Below are 20146 nucleotides of genomic sequence, written 5' to 3' on the forward strand. Positions count from 1 at the left end.
ATCCGGTTTCCGATTCTGACAGTCTGAGTCAGAAGTACTGGCAGATCCCAAACGTACGCAGTCGGAACCGTGTTTTCGACACATAGAATGTCCTTTCTATGTGGTACCCCCCAGAGAACAGCTGTTTTCTCTTAAGTTAAATTTTAATTTATTTATCTGTAACATCCATTTCTTAATGCCCTGCAATTAGATAATAATAATTTTATTTTTTATATAGCGCCTAACCAAAAATGGTAACTAGTCATACAGTGGAGAATATGATTTAAAAGAAAAAGTACAATTTAAAAGAATGGTTCTAACAAATAAGAACCGATCGGACAGAAAAAATGCAATTTAAAAGGTGATACCTTACATAAAAGAAGCATAGAATTTTTTAAAAGAGAAAGCCAGTTAGGATACCAATTTTTCAAATAGTTGGGTCTTCAATAATTTTCTAAAATCAAAATAAGAAGATCCTAACAGAATTTTACCAAACCAACCATTCAGTTTAGCAGCTTGAAAGAGAGAGTTCTCTCCAGAAATCTTTTGTAAAGACATAATTTTTTTTTTTTTGAAAATGTGTTTATTAAAGGATCAATGCACACGAGAAAATACAAAATGCAACCATCCAAGAAAAACATCATGTACAAAAGTCAAAGGTACAGGTAAAAAGGAAATAAACATAGACAAATCCACAACGTATCAGCTCCCATGCAGATCCAATTTTAAGTGGAACCCACCCCTTCCAACCCCCCCCCCCCCCACTCCCAGCACCCATGATCTCTAACCAGCACTAGAGTGAAATGTAGATAGGAGTGGAGGAGGAGCCTAGAGGACCAAACAGCGGGCTGTGAGCTAAAGAGACCAGGGTTCAAATCGTGTCCCTGCGCAAGTCACTTGAACCTCTAATTTAGATAATGAGCCCTCTGGGGAACATGACTCACCTTGCACTACCGGACAGCCAAACACTAAAACGAAGACCACCCTCCAGAGAAGTGGCTGGATCAGATAAGCAAAAGTGGTCTCGGTAAGGACTTCCGATCCTTGAATCAAGACATTCAACAGCATCGATGATAATGGTGACCCCTGCCAGACTCCACATTCCTTGGCATGGTAGGTGAGCTGCAATTCAAGATTTATGTGTTTTTTAAACGAGTGCAAAGGAAAGCGTCACGTCGAGAGGGGGGAAAGTTTTAACTAGGGTATAATAGCTAGTTCCCTGGGTCACCTTTATACCTGACTCATATTAAAACAATTCGAACCCTCTCATTCGAGTGGCGTGGAATAGCCAGGGGAGCCCACCGTCGCTCCCTGTGACCTTGGGAACTCACTTAACCTTAGAAACATAGAAAGATGACGGCAGATAAGGGCTACAGCCCATCAAGTCTGCCCACATTATTGACCCTCCCTAACAAGTCTAATGATCCCCTTAAGTATAATTGTAATTATACTGCCACTCTACTGACCCGCTCTTTCAGGTCTGTACCCTAGAGACCCTATCGCTTGGCATGACCCTCGTAGGGATCCCACATAGGTATCTGAAGTCTGAGATGCTGTGTGCCTCGATCACCTGCCCTGGAAGCTTGTTCCAATGCTCAATCACTCTCTCTGTGAAGAAGTACTTCCTGGCGTCACCACGAAACTTCCCTCCCCTGAGTTTGAGCAGATGACCTCTTGTGGTCGAGGGTCCCTTCAGAAGAAAGATATCATCTTCCACCTCGACCCGTCCTGTGATGTACTTAAATGTCTCAATCATGTCTCCCCTCTCCCTAAGCTCTTCGAGAGTATAGAGCTGCAATTTGCTCAGTCTTTCTTCGTACGGGAGATCCTTTAGCCCCGAGACCAGCCTGGTGGCCATCCGCTGAACCGATTCAATTCTGAGCACATCTTTACGGTAATGTGGCCTCCAAAATTGCACACAGTATTCCAGATGAGGTCTCACCATGGTTCTGTACAATGGCATCATGACTTCAGGCTTCCTGTTGACGAAGCTTCTCTTGATACAACCTATCATCTGCCGTGCTTTAGATGAAGCCTTCTCCACTTGAGTGGCTGCTTTCATGTCAGCACTGATGATTACTCCTAAGTCCCGTTCTGCCGTAATAAAGTTTCTCCATTCAGGGTGTAAGTTCTGTAAGGATTTCCGTTACCGAGATGCATGACCTTACATTTCTTGGCGTTAAAGCCCAGCTGCCAGATCGAGGACCAACTTTCTAAAGTACGCAGGTCTTGCTCCATAGCATCCTGTAGATTATAGCCGTTTACTATATTGCATAGTTTGGCATCATCAGCGAATAAGGTTACCTTGCCTTGAAGCCCTTGAGTCAGATCCCCAATGAATATGTTGAAGAGGAGTGGGCCCAGGACTGAACCCTGTGGCACTCCGCTAGTCACCTCCGACATTTTAGAGAGGGTACCGTTAACCACCACCCTCTGAAGTCTGCCACTAAGCCAATCTTTAACCCATGCAGTTAGAGTTTCTCCTAATCCCATCGATTTCATCTTGTTCAGCAGCCTGCGGTGTGAGACGCTGTCAAACGCTTTGCTGAAGTCCAGGTACACGACGTCCAAGGACTCTCCTGAGTCCAGTCTTCTTGTTACCCAGTCAAAGAAGCTGATAAGATTGGACTGGCATGATCTACCCTTGGTGAATCCATGTTGACTGGGATCCCGGAGACTTCCCTCGTCCAGGATCGTATCTAATTTATACTTAATTAGCGTTTCCATGAGTTTACACACTATTGAGGTGAGGCTTACTGGTCTATAGTTCGCAGCCTCAGCCTTGCAACCCTTTTTATGTAGAGGAACGACGTTGGCTGTTTTCCAGTCCAACGGAACTTTCCCGGTACTTAGTGAGAGATTGAAGAGCACTGCCAACAGTTCCGCCAGAACATCTCTCAATTCTCTGAGCACTCTTGGATGTAAATTGTCCGGTCCCATGGCCTTGTTTACCTTTAGCCTTGCCAGTTCATTGTAGACATCCCCAGGTGTGAACTCAAAATTCTGAAACGGGTCATCCTCGTCTTGTTTTACCTTCAACTGTGGTCCGTGTCCCGGTGCTTCGCAGGTGAAGACTGAGCAGAAATATTCATTTAGTAGTTCTGCTTTTTCTGAATCCGCCACCGCGTAGTTTCCATCCGGTTGTCTAAGGCGTACTATACCGTCTGTGTTCCTTTTCCTATCACTGATATACCTAAAGAAGGATTTGTCCCCTTTTTTAATGTTTTGTGCCAGAGTTTCTTCCACTCAAAGTTTGGCCTCCCTAACTGCTGTTTTGACCGCTGCAGATCTGGTCTTATATTCTACTTTAGTTTCTTCTCTCTGCGTACGTTTGTAGGAAAGAAATGCTTTTTTCTTTTCCTTAATGAGGTGTGAAATCTCTTCAGTGAACCATTGGGGTTTGTTATTTCTTTGCCGTTTATCTACTGATTTTATGTAGCGATTAGTTGCTTCGTTTATGGATGATTTCAGGTACGACCACATAGTTTCCATGGTGCCCCGGAATTTGAGCACCTTTGTTTTTGTAATTGATTTAGGGGATCCTTTCCCAAGGTTGAACCATACCATGTTATGGTCACTGGAGGCTAGCGTATCACCTACCGAGACCTCTGAGACGCTTTCCCCATTGGTGAGTACCAGATCTAGGATCGCCTGAGCCCTAGTGGGCTCCGTTACCATCTGTCTGAGATGTACTCCTTTTATCGAGGTCAAAAGCCTCCTGCTGCTGCTGGTTGTTGCCGAAAATGTGTTCCAGTCTGCATCAGGCATGTTAAAGTCCCCTAGCAGCACAGTGTCGCCCCGTAGAGTGATATTCTCTATGTCTTCAGTTAAATCTGCGTCCATGTCTTCCGGTTGTCTTGGAGGTCTGTATACCACTCCAAGATACAGGCTTTTTTTGCCATTTCTTGCCAGGTTTACCCAGAGGGACTCCCTGGTATACTTGACATCAGTGATCCTGGTGGTTTTGATGTCCTCTTTAATGTATAGTGCTACCCCTCCACCTAACCTGCCCTCTCTGTCCTGACGAAGTAGATTGTACCCCGGTATAGCCATATCCCACCCATGTGCGTCCGTGAACCAAGTCTCGGATATTGCCACTACGTCCAGGTTGGCATCTCTTATTTCAGTTTCCAGTTCTAGAATTTTATTGCCTAAACTGTGTGCATTGGCATACATGGCCCTCCACACTTTGTGTTTGCTGAGTCCCTGTAAGGCTATTCCCGACTGAGTCTGTGTGGCTCCTAGAGAATTGTTTGCAAATTGGGTCCTTACCTCGGAAACAGAGTGTCGACTCGTCCCATTAGGATAGTTCCTTTCCACACCAGTATATGAGTAGGTCCCCTCCCCCAACTTACCTAGTTTAAAGCCCTGCGAAACAGGTGGGCTAGTCGGTGTCCAAAGATGTTCTTACCTCTGCTGGTCAAATGGAGTCCGTCTGGTCCCTGTAGTCCCTGCAGTGCCTCTCTATGATCCAGGAATCCGAAGTTCATATCTCGACACCATCCTTGTAGCCATTCGTTTGTTCTCAGGATGCATTCATCTCTGGCTCTTCCCTTGCCTCTAACTGGGAGGATTGATGAGAAGACTACCTGCGCACTCGTCTGCTTCAGCCTCTCTCCCAAGGCTCCGAAGTCTCTGGTGATGGTCTCCGGGGTGTTCCTGGCAGTGTCATTCGTACCTATATGGATAAGAAGCATAGGAAAATGGTCATGAGGTGTAAGTAGTTTACCCAGGCTGGTGGTGACGTCCCGTATTTTGGCTCCAGGCAGACAGCAAACCTCCCTTGAGTGTGCATCCGGTCTGCAGATTGGTCCCTCGGTGCCCCTCAGCATGGAGTCCCTTCCACCAGCTCAGATAAAAACTTTGTAAGCCCTCTGGGGACAGGCCAGTACGGAGTGTACTTGATTGTACTTTTTAATTAATTTATTTAAAAAATGTATATTCTGCTCTTATCGCCATTTCTAGGCAGATTCCAACAAACATGCTTAATTTATAACGAATAGTTGTATGGGTCTATGAGAGGTTTCATTACTATTGCAATTGTGTTTGGTCGTATGGGTTGTATTTTCTGCTCGAAAAATTGAATAAACAATTTTGGAAAATAAAACAACAATTACTTAATAAGCTTCAAAACACTAAGGCGTGCGTTAGCATTTAGCACGCGCTAATCTTTAGCGCACGATAAATCGGTTAGCACGCCTTAGTAAAAGGACCCCTTAATGAAATCAGCCTTGGTATACCTCCTGAAACATTTCAATTCCGTTTGGCTTGGAAGTGGTTTGTACAGGAATAAATAGAGTTTATGACGCGTTTTATTTTCTTTTATTGATTTGATTTGATTTGTTGAGTTTTATATCCCGTCTTCGCCAAAGAGCTCAGAACAGGTTACAGTTTGTAACTCTATGTAACGTTATATTGTGGGTTTTTAAAAAAAAATATCTTTATTCATTTTGAAGCCAAAAATAAGTGCAACATATTATAGTCATATTAGCACCTAAATTCGCTCAAAATTGTAATCTAGGACAAATGTATACATATCACCTCCCCATCTTCATATTCAAAAAATTGCACTCAAATTAAAAATATTTTCCCACCCACCCTTGACGTGCATGATCAAGGGGCAAAATCAACAATCACTCTTTGCAAAATTCTGTCAATGGCTCCCAAATATCCAGAAACTTTTTATAATGTCCCCGTTGTATAGCCATAAGACGTGACACAGAGACTCCCACCAAAAGGTCTAGTTCAATCGATCCCAGTTTTTCCAGTTCCTTAAAATAAGCTGTACGGCAACCCCTGTCATAATAAAGCGAAGTTTGTTATTGTGAGATGATATTTGGCTTTTAGCTCTCATCAAAGTGTCGTATGTTAGTGCCACTGGATTTTCTAGTACTTTGTTCACCTGATCCCAAATGGATCTCCAAGATTGAAATATCAAGGGACAATAATATAATACAGTGGTACCTCGGTTTACGAGTGCACCGGTTTGCGAGTGTTTTGCAAGACGAGCAAAACATTCGCAAAATTGGCGCCTCGGAAACCGAGCGCGCCTCGATTTGCGAGCGCCTCCCCCCGCGAACCGGCACCCTCCCCCCGCGATCCGGCACCCCCCCCCCCGCCATCATCGGGCACCCCCCCGCCGCGACCTGAGGTCCCCCAACCCACCCGAACCCTCTTCTTACTTTAGTGTAGCCTCCGCATCCGCATCCGGAACCAGCATGTCCTGTGCGTTGGTGCCAGTGCCCGAAGATCTGCCTCCTGTGCTGGGCCTTGAGCACACATGGGGTGGGTTGGGGTACCTCAGGTCGCTGCGGGGGGGGGGTGCCCGATGGTGGCGGGGGTGTGCCGGTTCGCGGGGGGAACCTTCGGGGGGAGCAATGCCGGTTCTCATGGGGGGGGGGGAGCAGCACTGCTGGCCTCGGGGGGGGGAGGGGGGTGGGAACATATCAAAGCAAGTTTCCATTATTTCCTATGGGGAAACTCGCTTTGATAAACGAGCATTTTGGATTACGAGCCTGCTCCTGGAACGGATTATGCTCGTAATCCAAGGTACCACTGTAGATGATCTAACGTCCCAGGTTATATTGTAACCCTGCGAATGCTCGTTTACAAAGGGTTACAAAATACATCCCAATGGGATTACGGTTTTACAGTTTAAGAAATCTCTCTAAAAGTATAATCTAATCGCATATGTTCTACAGGGAATAAACTAGGCATGACAGATAATTTGGCTACCACGATGTCCCGTGTGCGGGCATTGTTTATACCTGGGTGGCCTGAATCTATGAGGATTGGTTGATTTGGACGTATTCTGTAGCAGATTCCGCAGGGACAGATACGGAGGAAGAGGGAAAAACAGCTGGAAGTTGAGTGAGTAGGGCTAGGCAAAGAGGGGATTTTTCTAGCCGCCCTGAAGGGATCCGATGTGTAGAGGTAGGTTATTCCAAAGGTTTGGTAGGAAATGGAAATAGGATCATTTTCAGGCAGTTTGGAGCTGGGGGGTGGGGGGTGTTATACTACTCGTCGTATTTCCCTACCCTCTCTTTTGTGGGTCCCTTAACTTTCTGTGAGCGTCTCTCCCCCTTATGCCTGCATTGGTTGGTGGAGTAAAGGGGAATTTGTTCGTCACAGCTCATCTGACCTGCTGGTACACATTGTTGAAATTCCTCGACCTTCTCTACCAGGGTCTGACCTTTCTCTCTTGTGTTTCCTTCCCAGCTGCCTTACCTCACGGTCCGAGAAACTCAACACCTTCTAGTGAGCTAGGGGCCACACCGCCCAGCAGCCCCCACCACATCCTCGCCTGGCAGACAGGGTGAGTTACGGGGCACTTGGGGAGCAAAGCCTTCTCTGGCTGCGTGTTAAAAGAGCAAGAAGCAAGTGGCAAGCGATCGCTTTTTATTGGACTAACTTAAAAGCATTTTGGATTCGCTTTGAAGAGCTCTGTCCTCTTCTCAAGAGCAGCGTTCATTTTCTGCGTATCCAAAGTGACTAAACGTAGCTAGCATTTGATTAATTGATAATGAATTAGGAGGAGCCTAACGGTGGCCTTAGAACCAGGGGAACCGGATCCAGTTTCCACTGCAGCTTCTCGTGGCTCTGGATGAGTCACTTAACCCACCTTTAGCCCAGGAACAAAAAGTACCTGTATATAATATATAAACTGCTGTGATTACAACTAGAGAATGACACGGTGACAAAATTCATCACCGTCCCCATCCCCGCAGATAACCGCAGGAAACCATCTTCATGTCATTCTTTAAGGAGAGAGGGAAGAATCAGAGTATGAATGGCCACAACCACTGACCCGCAAGCTTTGCTCTGAAGAATGCTGGTGTAGAAGGACCGAGGTTGAAACAGACACTACAGAATGACAGTCTCTGGTATCCAGAGCAGATATTGTGATGTCATAATGCCTCATTCCACCAGTGCCTAAGAGCCAATCACATCAGTGATGTCACAATGGTTTCATTATTCTTGGCTCACATAAGAATCAGAGTATGAATGGCCACAACCACTGACCCACAAGCTTTGCTCTGAAGAATGCTGGTGTAGAAGGACTGAGGCTGAAATAGACACTACAGAATGACAGTCTCTGGTATCCAGAGCAGATATTGTGATGTCATAATGCCTCATTCCACCAGTGCCTAAGAGCCAATCACATCAGTGATGTCACAATGGTTTCATTATTCTTGGCTCACATAAGAATCAGAGTATGAATGGCCACAACCACTGACCCGCAAGCTTTGCTTTGAAGAATGCTGGGGTAGAAGGACTGAGGTTGAAATAGACACTAAAAAATGACATGGGATTATTTCCCGCGGTAATCCGCGGGGACGAGAACGATGATGAATTTTGTCACTGTGTCATTCTCTAATTACAACCACAGAATGGTGGTGTATCAAATCCTTTTCTGTTTCCCTAATACATCTGTCCCAAGAGCTAGAGTTTATACAGGACCTGGAACTTATCTGTAGTAAGGGACACAGATGTAATCTAAGAAAATGGCCTCCAGACGTAAGAGGGGCAGCCTAGCGCTTAGTGACCCAGGTTCCAATTCCACTTTAATCTCTTTGGAATTGGGACTTGTATACCGCCTTTCTGCAGTTATACAGCCACATTCAAAATGGTTTTCAAACAAGTACTTCAAGCATTTTCCCTGTCTGTCCTGGTGGGCTCACAATCTACTTGATGTACCTGGGGCAATGGAGGGATTAAGTGATTTGCCCAGGGTCACAGGGAGCAGCACAGGGTTTGAACCCACAACCAATGCACCACACTCTCCTCCAATACAATATCAGAAGTGAGCCAAGTATAGACCAATGAAGCCATTGTGACATCACTGATGAGGTTGGCTCTTATTGGTGGAATGAGGCATTATGACATCAGGGAAAGGGGTTGGGATGCCGCCTTTTTGTAGTTTTGCAACCACATTCAAAGCGGTTTATATAAAGGCACTTCAAGCATTTTCTCTGTCTGTCCCAGTGGGCTTCATAGCCTATAGGCTTGCAGGTTTCTTATATATTTAGATACAATATATATATGAAATGGTAACTGTAAAAGCCCATTTCTAGACTGTCTAATGCAATTCTTGGGACCTAGCAATGAGCTAACGATGACCTACTTGAACTCATAACTATGTGTTTGTAACTATGACCTAACTGTATTAATAACTCTACATATCTACCTGTATAAGCAACTTTGAATGTCTGCGTCAAACTGTCCATTGTAACTTCCTGGATAATTGACCCAACCTCTTGTAATGCAATCTGACCTTGAACTGAATAGGTAAAGGCGGAATAGAAAACCTGATTAACATAACAGATCTCTGTTTCTGGGGAGCTCACAATTTAAAAAAAGTGGAATTTGAACCTGAGCCGCTTGGTTTCAAGTCCACAGACTACTTCTCAGATGTGCTTCCTGCTTTGCCAAGAGTGCCCATAATACCTGAAGGTTTCACTTTTGGTTTCACTTTCAAGGGAGGGGGAGGGGGACAGCAGCCACTGGGGGATTAAGGAAATATAATGCTTTAATCCCTCCAGTGGACAGCTGCTCAATCGGGATACTTTTTTGTACCCTGGACCTGACTGAAGCAGGCCTAAGGATGTCCTTATTTTTAGAGATGAATGGTTTTTCCCCTTTGGTAATTTGGATGTCCTGATTTAAGGCCCTCCCTAGCCCCTCCCAAACCACACCCAGAACATGCCTCCTTGCTATGTGGATGCACTGCAGTGTTGGACGATACCTATTCTGCCTTTACAAAATTGGGATTTGGATGTTTCAAGTAGAGAATGACATGGTGACAAAATTCATCACCTTTCCCGTCCCCGCGGATAACCGCGGGAAACCATCTTCATGTCATTCTTTAAGGAGAGAGGGAAGAATCAGAGTATGAATGGCCACAACCACTGACCCTCAAGCTTTGCTTTGAAGAATGCAGGTGTAGAAGGACTGAGGCTGAAATAGACACTAGAAAATGACATGGGATTATTTCCCGCGGTTATCCGCGGGGACGGGAACGGTGATGAATTTTGTCACTGTGTCATTCTCTAGTTTCAAGCTCACGGACATCCAATTTGGCCTCTTGAGACATCCGTGTGCTTCGAAAATGAGCACCTTTGTATTTTACCAAGTAGATATGTCTATCAAGCTGATGCTTTGCCCAAATTTCTCCCCTACTCGGAAAGGACTGATTATACATTTTGGGATCACTATGTGTACTTTGCTTGTGTGTTGAACTTTTGTGTGTGATGGGTGATGTGTTACTAACTCTTCTTGTCTTGTGCTGGGATTAAATTTGGTTTCCTCTCTGCACTAATGACCTCATCACTTCTCTTTAACTTTATCTTTCTTCTTCCTTCCTTCGCTTTCCGATGTTCAGAGAAGCTACAGAAAACTCACCCAATATGGATGAGTCTGAATCTGAGTCTGCAACTCACCAAAGTGCTCATGACTAGAGGTACAGTAAGGGGGTGCGTCTGCTTCCTTCTGTCTCGTGTGTGTGTCAGAGACCCCCCTCAGAATCCCCAAAATTATATACAGGATAAGAAAGAACATATATTCATTTCAAAAAATACCCTTCTCAAATGTCATTTCCATTTTCTTATTCCAAGTTATCCAGAGGTGTAAATCCACTAGGAATAGCTCCTTAACTTAAATCCTTTTTAGTTACTATCAAAGGGGATGAGCCTCGGATCCCCAGTATGTTGGATGTATTTTATAATCACACTAGAAAGGGAATTAACCTCCCCTCCTGCCCTGTTGTTAATCAAAAACACTTATAGTTCTTAAAACAGGGACTTAACTTTTAGATCCCGGGCAGGGTTTGTTGAAAATAGGCAGTGAAAGTCGTCATTACTCAATCTTTCCTGCTGTCTCTGTAATGTAATGTAATGTAATGTAATTTATTTCTTATATACCGCTACATCCGTTAGGTTCTAAGCGGTTTACAGAAAATATACATTAAGATTAGAAATAAGAAAGGTACTTGAAAAATTCCCTTACTGTCCCGAAGGCTCACAATCTAACTAAAGTACCTGGAGGGTAATAGAGAAGTGAAAAGTAGAGTTAGAGGAAAAATAAAAATAAAATAAACATTTTAACAAGACAGCATTGATCTAAATACTTTGGAAGGTAGAAGACAGGAGAGAAAGGAATAGAAGCATGATGAAGTGATGAAGTGGAGCAAGTAAGTGTAGGAGGAGCGATTGACGTTTCCAGAAAGGGCTTCTTCAGGGAAGAGACTTGGCCGACAGTCCCAGGATGCCTATGTCTCCTCCCCTGCGATGTTCTCCCATCCATGCATTCCCTCCCAGACACACTGCCCGTGCCCCAGCCGCTCCAAGGAGGCTGCCCCAGATGAGGCCCACGGTGAATGCAGGATTCTCTCCTCTGCGGGAAAGCTGCCCGGAGCTGACAGTCGATCTTCTTAGCGGATTGCATGGGGGGAAGAATTCACACTCTTGGTAGGATCGGGTCTGTGTGCTCTCGGTGGTTGTGGCTGGTCTCGTTGCTGCTTAGGTGTAAAAGCAGTTGATCTCCACTGCTGCTGCTATTTAAAAGCAGGCAGATTGATCTCTCCAATGGACTGCAGGGGGAGGAGTTCACACTCCTGGCAGGATCGGGTCTGTGGGCTCTTGGTGGTTGTGGCTGGTCTCGTTGCTGCTTAGGTCTCTGCTAGTCCCTTCGCCAACATTAAGCTAGCTGTCCGTTTCACCCTGAGGCTGCGTCAGGGCTGTGGACCAGTGCAATGTTGCGGCTCTATGAGTCACAAGCTCACCACGGCAGAATCCCCCTGTTATAGCGGAGGTCAACAGAAAAGGATCTGCTCCCACCCATTCGCCACGTTATTCTATAGCTGTGTCCGTATCTTCGATAGGACGCAATGCGCAGCTGAACAGTCTTGAGCACGGGGCTCACACGTATGCTGGTAACTTATGGAATTCTCTGAAATCTGGCACAAACACACCAGCTCGGTAGCCAGTGTAAATGCTTGCGCCTAACCAGATACGCGCATATTTATCCAGTTCCTGGAAAGGAAAGGAGACATCTAGAAACATAGAAAGATGACGGCAGATAAGGGCTACAGCCCATCGAGTCTGCCCATACCATCGACCCCCTTTTAAGTCTACTGGCCCCCTTAACTCTACTGACCTGCTCTATTAAGTCTATATCCATTGGTATGACCCTCGCAGACTGGGCTCCACTAAGAACTGCCCTAGCAATGTAAATGGGTGTTACTGGTTCCTTGCAGGTTTTCTTTCTTTCGGTCCTCCGTGCAGTTTTATGGTGACCCGTCAAATGCACGCAGGACCAGCGCGCACTGCACTGAGACCAGACAATTTTTAATTTTTGATGGTTCCCATAATCATCACGTAAACCTTACCCTAACATTAGATAGCAACTGAATGTTTTAAGTGTAGTTGGGTCTCAGCGCGTGCCAGCGCGCGATTGTCGGTGTACCCAGTTTTACGGCCCTGCCTGCACAGTTTCTGGGCACAGCTCTGTCTTGGTTTTGTGCCGCTTCTCCCCTGTGAAGTGAACGGAAACTAAGCTGGTCTAAAGCCAATATTAAATACTAGGCATCAGAGTCTAGACCAGTGATTCCCAACCCTGTCCTGGAGGAACACCAGGCCAATCGGGGTTTCAGGCTAGCCCTAATGAATATGCATGAGAGAGATTTGCATAGGATGGAAGTGATAGGCATGCAAATTTGCTTCATGCATATTCATTAGGGCTAGCCTGAAAACCCAATTGGCCTGGTGTTCCTCCAGGACAGGGTTGGGAACCACTGCCCTAATGAATATGCATGAGAGAGATTTGCATAGGATGGAAGTGATAGGCATGCAAATTTGCTTCATGCATATTCATTAGGGCTAGCCTGAAAACCCGATTGGCCTGGTGTTCCTCCAGGACAGGGTTGGGAACCACTGCCCTAATGAATATGCATGAGAGAGATTTGCATAGGATGGAAGTGATAGGCATGCAAATTTGCTTCATGCATATTCATTAGGGCTAGCCTGAAAACCCAATTGGCCTGGTGTTCCTCCAGGACAGGGTTGGGAACCACTGCCCTAATGAATATGCATGAGAGAGATTTGCATAGGATGGAAGTGATAGGCATGCAAATTTGCTTCATGCATATTCATTAGGGCTAGCCTGAAAACCCGATTGGCCTGGTGTTCCTCCAGGACAGGGTTGGGAACCACTGCCCTAATGAATATGCATGAGAGAGATTTGCATAGGATGGAAGTGATAGGCATGCAAATTTGCTTCATGCATATTCATTAGGGCTAGCCTGAAAACCTAATTGGCCTGGTGTTCCTCCAGGACAGGGTTGGGAACCACTGCCCTAATGAATATGCATGAGAGAGATTTGCATAGGATGGAAGTGATAGGCATGCAAATTTGCTTCATGCATATTCATTAGGGCTAGCCTGAAAACCCAATTGGCCTGGTGTTCCTCCAGGACAGGGTTGGGAACCACTGCCCTAATGAATATGCATGAGAGAGATTTGCATAGGATGGAAGTGATAGGCATGCAAATTTGCTTCATGCATATTCATTAGGGCTAGCCTGAAAACCCAATTGGCCTGGTGTTCCTCCAGGACAGGGTTGGGAACCACTGCCCTAATGAATATGCATGAGAGAGATTTGCATAGGATGGAAGTGATAGGCATGCAAATTTGCTTCATGCATATTCATTAGGGCTAGCCTGAAAACCCAATTGGCCTGGTGTTCCTCCAGGACAGGGTTGGGAACCACTGCCCTAATGAATATGCATGAGAGAGATTTGCATAGGATGGAAGTGATAGGCATGCAAATTTGCTTCATGCATATTCATTAGGGCTAGCCTGAAAACCCGATTGGCCTGGTGTTCCTCCAGGACAGGGTTGGGAACCACTGCCCTAATGAATATGCATGAGAGAGATTTGCATAGGATGGAAGTGATAGGCATGCAAATTTGCTTCATGCATATTCATTAGGGCTAGCCTGAAAACCTAATTGGCCTGGTGTTCCTCCAGGACAGGGTTGGGAACCACTGCCCTAATGAATATGCATGAGAGAGATTTGCATAGGATGGAAGTGATAGGCATGCAAATTTGCTTCATGCATATTCATTAGGGCTAGCCTGAAAACCCAATTGGCCTGGTGTTCCTCCAGGACAGGGTTGGGAACCACTGCTCTAGCTGTACAAATTCATCTCTGTGTTTTTTTGAATCACTTTAAAAATCACAAATTCCAATAATTTTCAGGTGCTCGTCTAAAAGACCCCCTCGAATACCCAATATTATAAATATGCTTTGAAAATAGCATCTCATCTGGTCGGAAAGTGTTCCAGGGTGTCCACATCATAAGAACAGCCTCACCGTCCTGTGTCCCATGATTCAGCAATTCGTATGTAACAAGGGGAGAGTGTGGCGCAGTGGTTAAAGCTACAGCCTCAGCACCCCGGGGTTGTGGGTTCAAACCCTGGGCAAGTCACTTAATCCCCCCATTGCCCCAGGTACACTAGATAGATTGTGAGCCTACCGGACAGACAGACAGGGGAAAATGTTTGAGGACCTGAATAAACTCATGTAAACCGTTCTGAGCTCTTCTGGGAGAACGGTATAGAAAATTGAATGAAGAAATACACTTCCCTCTCCGTAGTTGCGGTTTCGAATATTCACGGTTTTTAGCTTGCTGGCTCCTCCCCCAAATCACATCAGCTTGTATAGGGAAATTGCTGATTTCAAGCGTTTACAGAGAAAATCGCTGATTCCCAGCATTTTCTTCACCGTATTTTGCCTCTCCTTCAGGAACAGGCCAGGTCTCCCACCATGTTGTTCGCGGTTTCACCATATTCACGATGGTTTTTAATAGAATACAGTGAATAACAGATGAAAAAGTTATTTGTGGGTCTGTTAATCACAGCGAATATGGATGGAGAAGTGTAAAATAATTGCAGAGTTCAGGCTTCAGTATTCAAAGGGAAATACCTAGATAAATAGGGCAGATTTCCAGATATTTCCCGTAGTCGAAACGATCCATGAATAGCCAGCGGCACTCTGCACACACTGCAGATGAATATCCCTGCAGACGGCCTCAACATTTCCAGAAAGCGGATGGGGTGAGGGAAGGGCTGCCAGTTACTAGCGATACTAAGTCCGCTAAGAAAGCAAAAAGGGTGACCTAGCTTTGAACTGTACAGCTGCCAGAGAGCGGACTGAATATTGCCACAGTCTGGAGAGTGGAAGCACTTGATGTTCTGTCTGGATATTTAGTCTTGGAAATGATCTAGATCAGGGGTGTCCAACCTTTTGGTTTCCCTGGGCCGCATTGGCTGAAAAAAATGATTTTGGGGGCCGCGCAAACGCTGCAGCAAGACAAAGGAGGGAGCCGGCAAGACAGTAAACACCCAGGGGCTGCAGAGGAAAACACTGCATCGCCCTCGACCGGGGCCACACAAAATACTTCAAGGGGCCGCAGGTTGGACACCCCTGATCTAGATATTGAGTTTGAATATCTGGATGTGTTTTGGCCGCCAAACAGCAGCCACGTCAGTCTTTAGGGTAGAGAATGACATGGGGACAAATTTTTCCCCATTCCCGCGGGAACTCATTTTCCTGTCTTGTCACGTCCCCTTGAGTTCTTTCCCTGCCCCTGCCCCTGCCCCATTCCTGCAAGCTCCGTCTTCATCATAAGTGTTCGAGACTTGTGCAGTTAAGGCAGAGCTTACAGGAACAGAGACAAAACTCACGAGGACGGGGCAGGGAAATTGAGTTCCTGTGGGGACAAATTTGTCCCCAATTCATTCTCTACTTTAGGGTTTGTATATGTGGTCGTGCCTTCAGACTCGGCTCAACTCCAAGACACCTTAATTTCACATTCTATTGAAACCAGTGGGCAGAGAAGGCAGCGGGTAGCTTGGGCTGGAGGATCAGATTAGGGTTACTGCGGCGTGGTGACTGACATTTTTTTTTTGCCTTTCTTTTCTAGGAAATATGACAACTGTTACCTGGATTCTCCTCTCTATCCAGAACTAGCAGATGTCCAGTGGTACGGGCAGGAAAAGACCAAGCCTGGGACTCTAGTGTGACCGCTGGGACCTCAGCCTGACCACATCAATGCCATTCAGAGATCACCTCACTGCCTCTCATTTGCCTTACCCCGAAACACTGTCACCCCACACGAGCTTCAGCTGCAGATTCATCATTCTGAGATGCAAGAAGATATTTCCGGACCCAGTGTCCGTGCCTACAAGCAGGAATGGTCGTGCTTTCCAGCATAGAGACATACCAAGAACTCTGTCGGTCTTAACCCGGTTGGCACGTCTGTCAGCAAGGGAAAGGATCAGGCAAGATGGAAGTGGCTCCACCTGTGCAGATCCCTGGCATGTGAAAATGTGAAAGCCCCTCCCCCCCAAAAAAACCCCCGAGATGCGGAGCACCTGCAGAAGGCACCATGTCATGGCATTCATTTCTGGCTTCTGAGGTGTTTTGGAAAAGTGTGTGTGTGTGGGGGGGAGGGTTAAGTAGGAAAAAAATAATACAAAGCTGTTATTTCAGAACTATTATGTCAGTTGATCACAATCAGTTGTTTTTTTTTTTTTGCTACCAAAGATCTAAAAATGAACCAACCAACCAGGAAGACAAACGTTCCCTCAGCATCTTTTTTCTGAACTGCTCATTTCCAGACGCAAGAGCCTACTCTGGTGCTGCTGTTTTGGTATTTTGGGGTGGGGTGGGGTGGGGGGTTCTTTTCGTTCTTTCTTTTTTTAACCTTAAGAGTTCCTGAAATCGATTCAGTCTGGTGAAAAGGAACCTGAGCAACGACGGCTCAAGAATTGTGAATAAAGTGAGAAACTGGAAGATTGGTGTGGTGAAGGCAGATTCAGTGGCCAGTGCAAGCCAAGCACCAGTAAAACCGGCTCCCTCTGTTCTTCATGTGGTCAGTTAATGAAAAAAAATGCCAGAAGCCGTCTGCTTAATGGAAACAACCAGTACCGGTTCTCCTATTTATTTGTCGTGCGAGCGTTTACATGAAATAAAGGAAAAGCACATCCTTGAGGCTATTGTCGTAGGACCACACTTTATAGCACTTGTGTAGCAAAGGGCTTCTCGCACATTACCTAGTGCTGTAGAGGCTCGACCTGCACTGTTCACAAAGCAGAAGCCAACACACACACAGAAAACACTAATGGTGTGTCTGCTAACCAGCAAACTAGACAATTCATCACACTATCGGAAAGGGGGGGACCAAGTGGCATTTGTGTTTGAAGCGAACCGCACTTAACGATCAGTACCACGAGGACGAATCTGCGTTTTCAAGAGGACAGGCTTGGGAAGCCCTCGGACTTGCAAAGCTCCACATTCTCACGTCTGAGCAGGCGCAAGAGGAGCAGAGCAATCTTTACTGCCTTCGTTGCTGGGGAACGTTGTCCCGTTTCTGTGTGTGGCGGGTGGGTTTCCTGTTTGAACAGTGACAAGGTTGGGAGGGGGAGAGGGGGAATTTCTGTGTGAAGAGCAGGACGGAAGTTCGTGAGTAAAGGAGATGAAAAACGCATGTGTGTGTGGTCCAAGAATTACAATAGACTTTAGCAGACCAGGAGAGTAACATGACATTACGCTTAAACCCCCCCCCCCCCAAACTCAAACCTTTATTTTACCAAATCTTGATGACAGATGTTAATCCAGAATCTTTATTTCCCTCAAACACATCTCAGTTGTTTTTTTCTTTGGCATAAAAATGTCAGAAAAGGTTGCTTTATTTTCTGGAAACCTTTGTATCCCTTCCTTTTCCAGGACAGAGAGAGGCTTAAATAGAACAGGTTTTACTGTTTTACTAATTCAGAAATACGCAAAGGTTAGTGAACTTGGGGAATCGTGCAAGATGAGCCTGTCTTGCTTTCCCGATGTTGGAGAATAACATTGCTATTGTAAGAAGCACTTGACAACTGTAACTTCTGCCCCTTCCTTTTATTTTAAATTTACCCCCGCCTCCCCGGTTAAAGGGCCTATTATATTCTTAGGATACAGGGAAGAAACAACTTTTGGTCCGGTCCGTGGGTGGATGAAAATGTGTCCCACGATAAATTGAGAGGCAGGGTCTTAATGAAACCAATTATTTTATGCAGTTGAGTGTTGAAACATGTTATTAATATAATTCTAATTTGTTTTCACTCTGCATTAACTTTTAATTTGGGAAACTGGCAGGTGCTATCAAATGACCAGTTACTGCTTCGTTAACTAGGTGTAAAGTTTTGCAAATATCAATGTCCTGGTTTTCTTCTCAGTCGTGGAAAATGGAATCTTAAAAAAGAGGAAATCCAAGCGTTCCTGAGGTTGCTCCTGAAAACAGATCGTAGTGCATGTGCAATGATTGGACTGGATTCTGTTTGACTGTAATCGATGGAAATCAAGACACTCTGTATGTTTTAGAAAGGGACAGGATTTGTGAAAAAAAGAAAAAAAAAAATTCTGCTCTTGACCGTATTCTTTTTCTATGAAGAATTTGTATAGTATCTTTACATTTTGCAAAATGGTGTTGTCAACACTTCCTTATTAAAGCATTTTCAAAATGAAACTTGATGAAGGTTGTCCAGGAAAAGCCAGAGCATGTTCTCTTGACCTGCCGGCTGAGGGGCTGCTCACTCCTCCAACTTCCTGCAAACTGAAGTCTCCCTTTCTCCCTAGACCAGGAGCAGATTTAATCATCAAATTAATCCAAGGCTTTGACAGATGTGATGTGTAAGGGGGGGGGGGGAGGGAGCACGATAGGGTTACCAGATTTTGTAGTTAAAATAAAGAAAAGAGGACGTGGCCCAGCCCAACCCCCAGCTAAATCTCATCTCTTCTTCCCCAAACTTGGGTTGCATCTGGAAGGCCTCTGTGCCGGGTTTTGGAAATTCCTCTGGGTACCCGGACAGTCCACTAACTAAAGAACATGTCTGGGCTTTCCTGGACATCTGGTAACCCTGGGGGGGGGGGGGGGGGGGTGCCTATCCACTGCACCATAGATGGTAACGGCTTTCTTTTGCTTCATTTCTGAGTGGTAGGATGGCAGCTACCTCTCTGGTTTGGATGCAGGTCCTGTTTTATACCACTGAATGTGGGGTCATGTAGTAAGACCTGGTTTTCTTACAGGAATTGGAACATCTCCCACGCTCTTGCACTAGGGCAGGGGTAGGCAATTCTGGTCCTTGAGAGCCAGAGCCAGGTCAGGTTTTCAGAATATCCACAATAAATATGCATGAGATAGATTTGCATCTCAAGGAGGCAGTGCATGCAAATCCATCTCATACATATTCATTGTGGATATCCTCGAGGACTGGAATTGCCTACCCATACACTAGGGAGTAAACACAGGACTGAATTAGTCTGTGCTGAAAACTGAATGCAGGTGGCCACCTGAAGCTCAAGGAGGTCATTGGCTGGATAACATTATTAGGTAAAACTGGCACTATGACAATTGCGCCCTGTGAAATGCGTACACCAAAGAGGGAATGTTTGAGCAAATCAGGGCCTTCTAGATAGCCACTTATGGCAGATTCAGAGTAGCACAAAGTAAGTATACTTTTCAGACTCCTCAGGCCCCTCCCACATAGGGGTGCATTTGAAGGGTCACCTCCCATTCAGTGCGTGCAATTGTCATGCGTGCATTAGACGGGTCACTGGTAAAACTATTCAATAGTTAGTGTTTTGGACACTTACCTTATATAGTTATGTGCTGAATACTGGCACTTAACCACATAACTGCCAACACTGCCCCTTCCCCCCCTCCCCCACACTCATTTCTCAAGGCAACTACTTGCCAAATTTACAGATTGAGACATCAATCTATCCTCCTTTTTCTGGAGCTATAGGGTAACCCTAGTAACTGTAGTCATGGGCCCCTGTCCTGGGCTGCAACAATGAGGGGGGGGAGAGCACAGATAGCTTTAAAAGAGGGTTTCTGGCATCATAAGTTGCTTTCAATTAGCCAAAGCCCAAAGTGGGCTCACACACACTCATGCAGACGTTTTAATGACACTTAAAGATCAAAGTAACCATTAACCTATGCAAGCTCAAGCTTGCAGTTGTAATTCATCAAGTCTCATTGCAAGGGGCTTCAGTCTGAGATAAAAACCACTAGTAAAAATGTTCCCATAGTGCAAAGACCTGGGAGCCAACGGCAGCCCTCATCA

General features: G+C 45.5%; 1 protein-coding gene across 5 annotated transcripts in view; it reads left to right on the forward strand.

Annotated features, from left to right (window-relative positions):
- FRMD4A (FERM domain containing 4A) overlaps positions 1 to 18455 on the forward strand; it is a 608938-nt gene extending 590483 nt beyond the window's left edge. For all 5 annotated transcript variants that reach the window (XM_033958473.1, XM_033958474.1, XM_033958475.1 and 2 more), the window contains exons 22-23: positions 7198 to 7294; positions 15961 to 18455. In XM_033958473.1, the coding sequence (XP_033814364.1) occupies positions 7198 to 7294; positions 15961 to 16060 (197 nt within the window). In that variant the 3' untranslated portion in view covers positions 16061 to 18455. The remainder of the gene's footprint in view (positions 1 to 7197; positions 7295 to 15960) is intronic.
- The last annotated feature ends 1691 nt before the right edge of the window (positions 18456 to 20146 follow it).

Source organism: Geotrypetes seraphini, chromosome 9, assembly GCF_902459505.1.
Source record: "Geotrypetes seraphini chromosome 9, aGeoSer1.1, whole genome shotgun sequence".
NCBI classification, from domain to species: domain Eukaryota; kingdom Metazoa; phylum Chordata; class Amphibia; order Gymnophiona; family Dermophiidae; genus Geotrypetes; species Geotrypetes seraphini.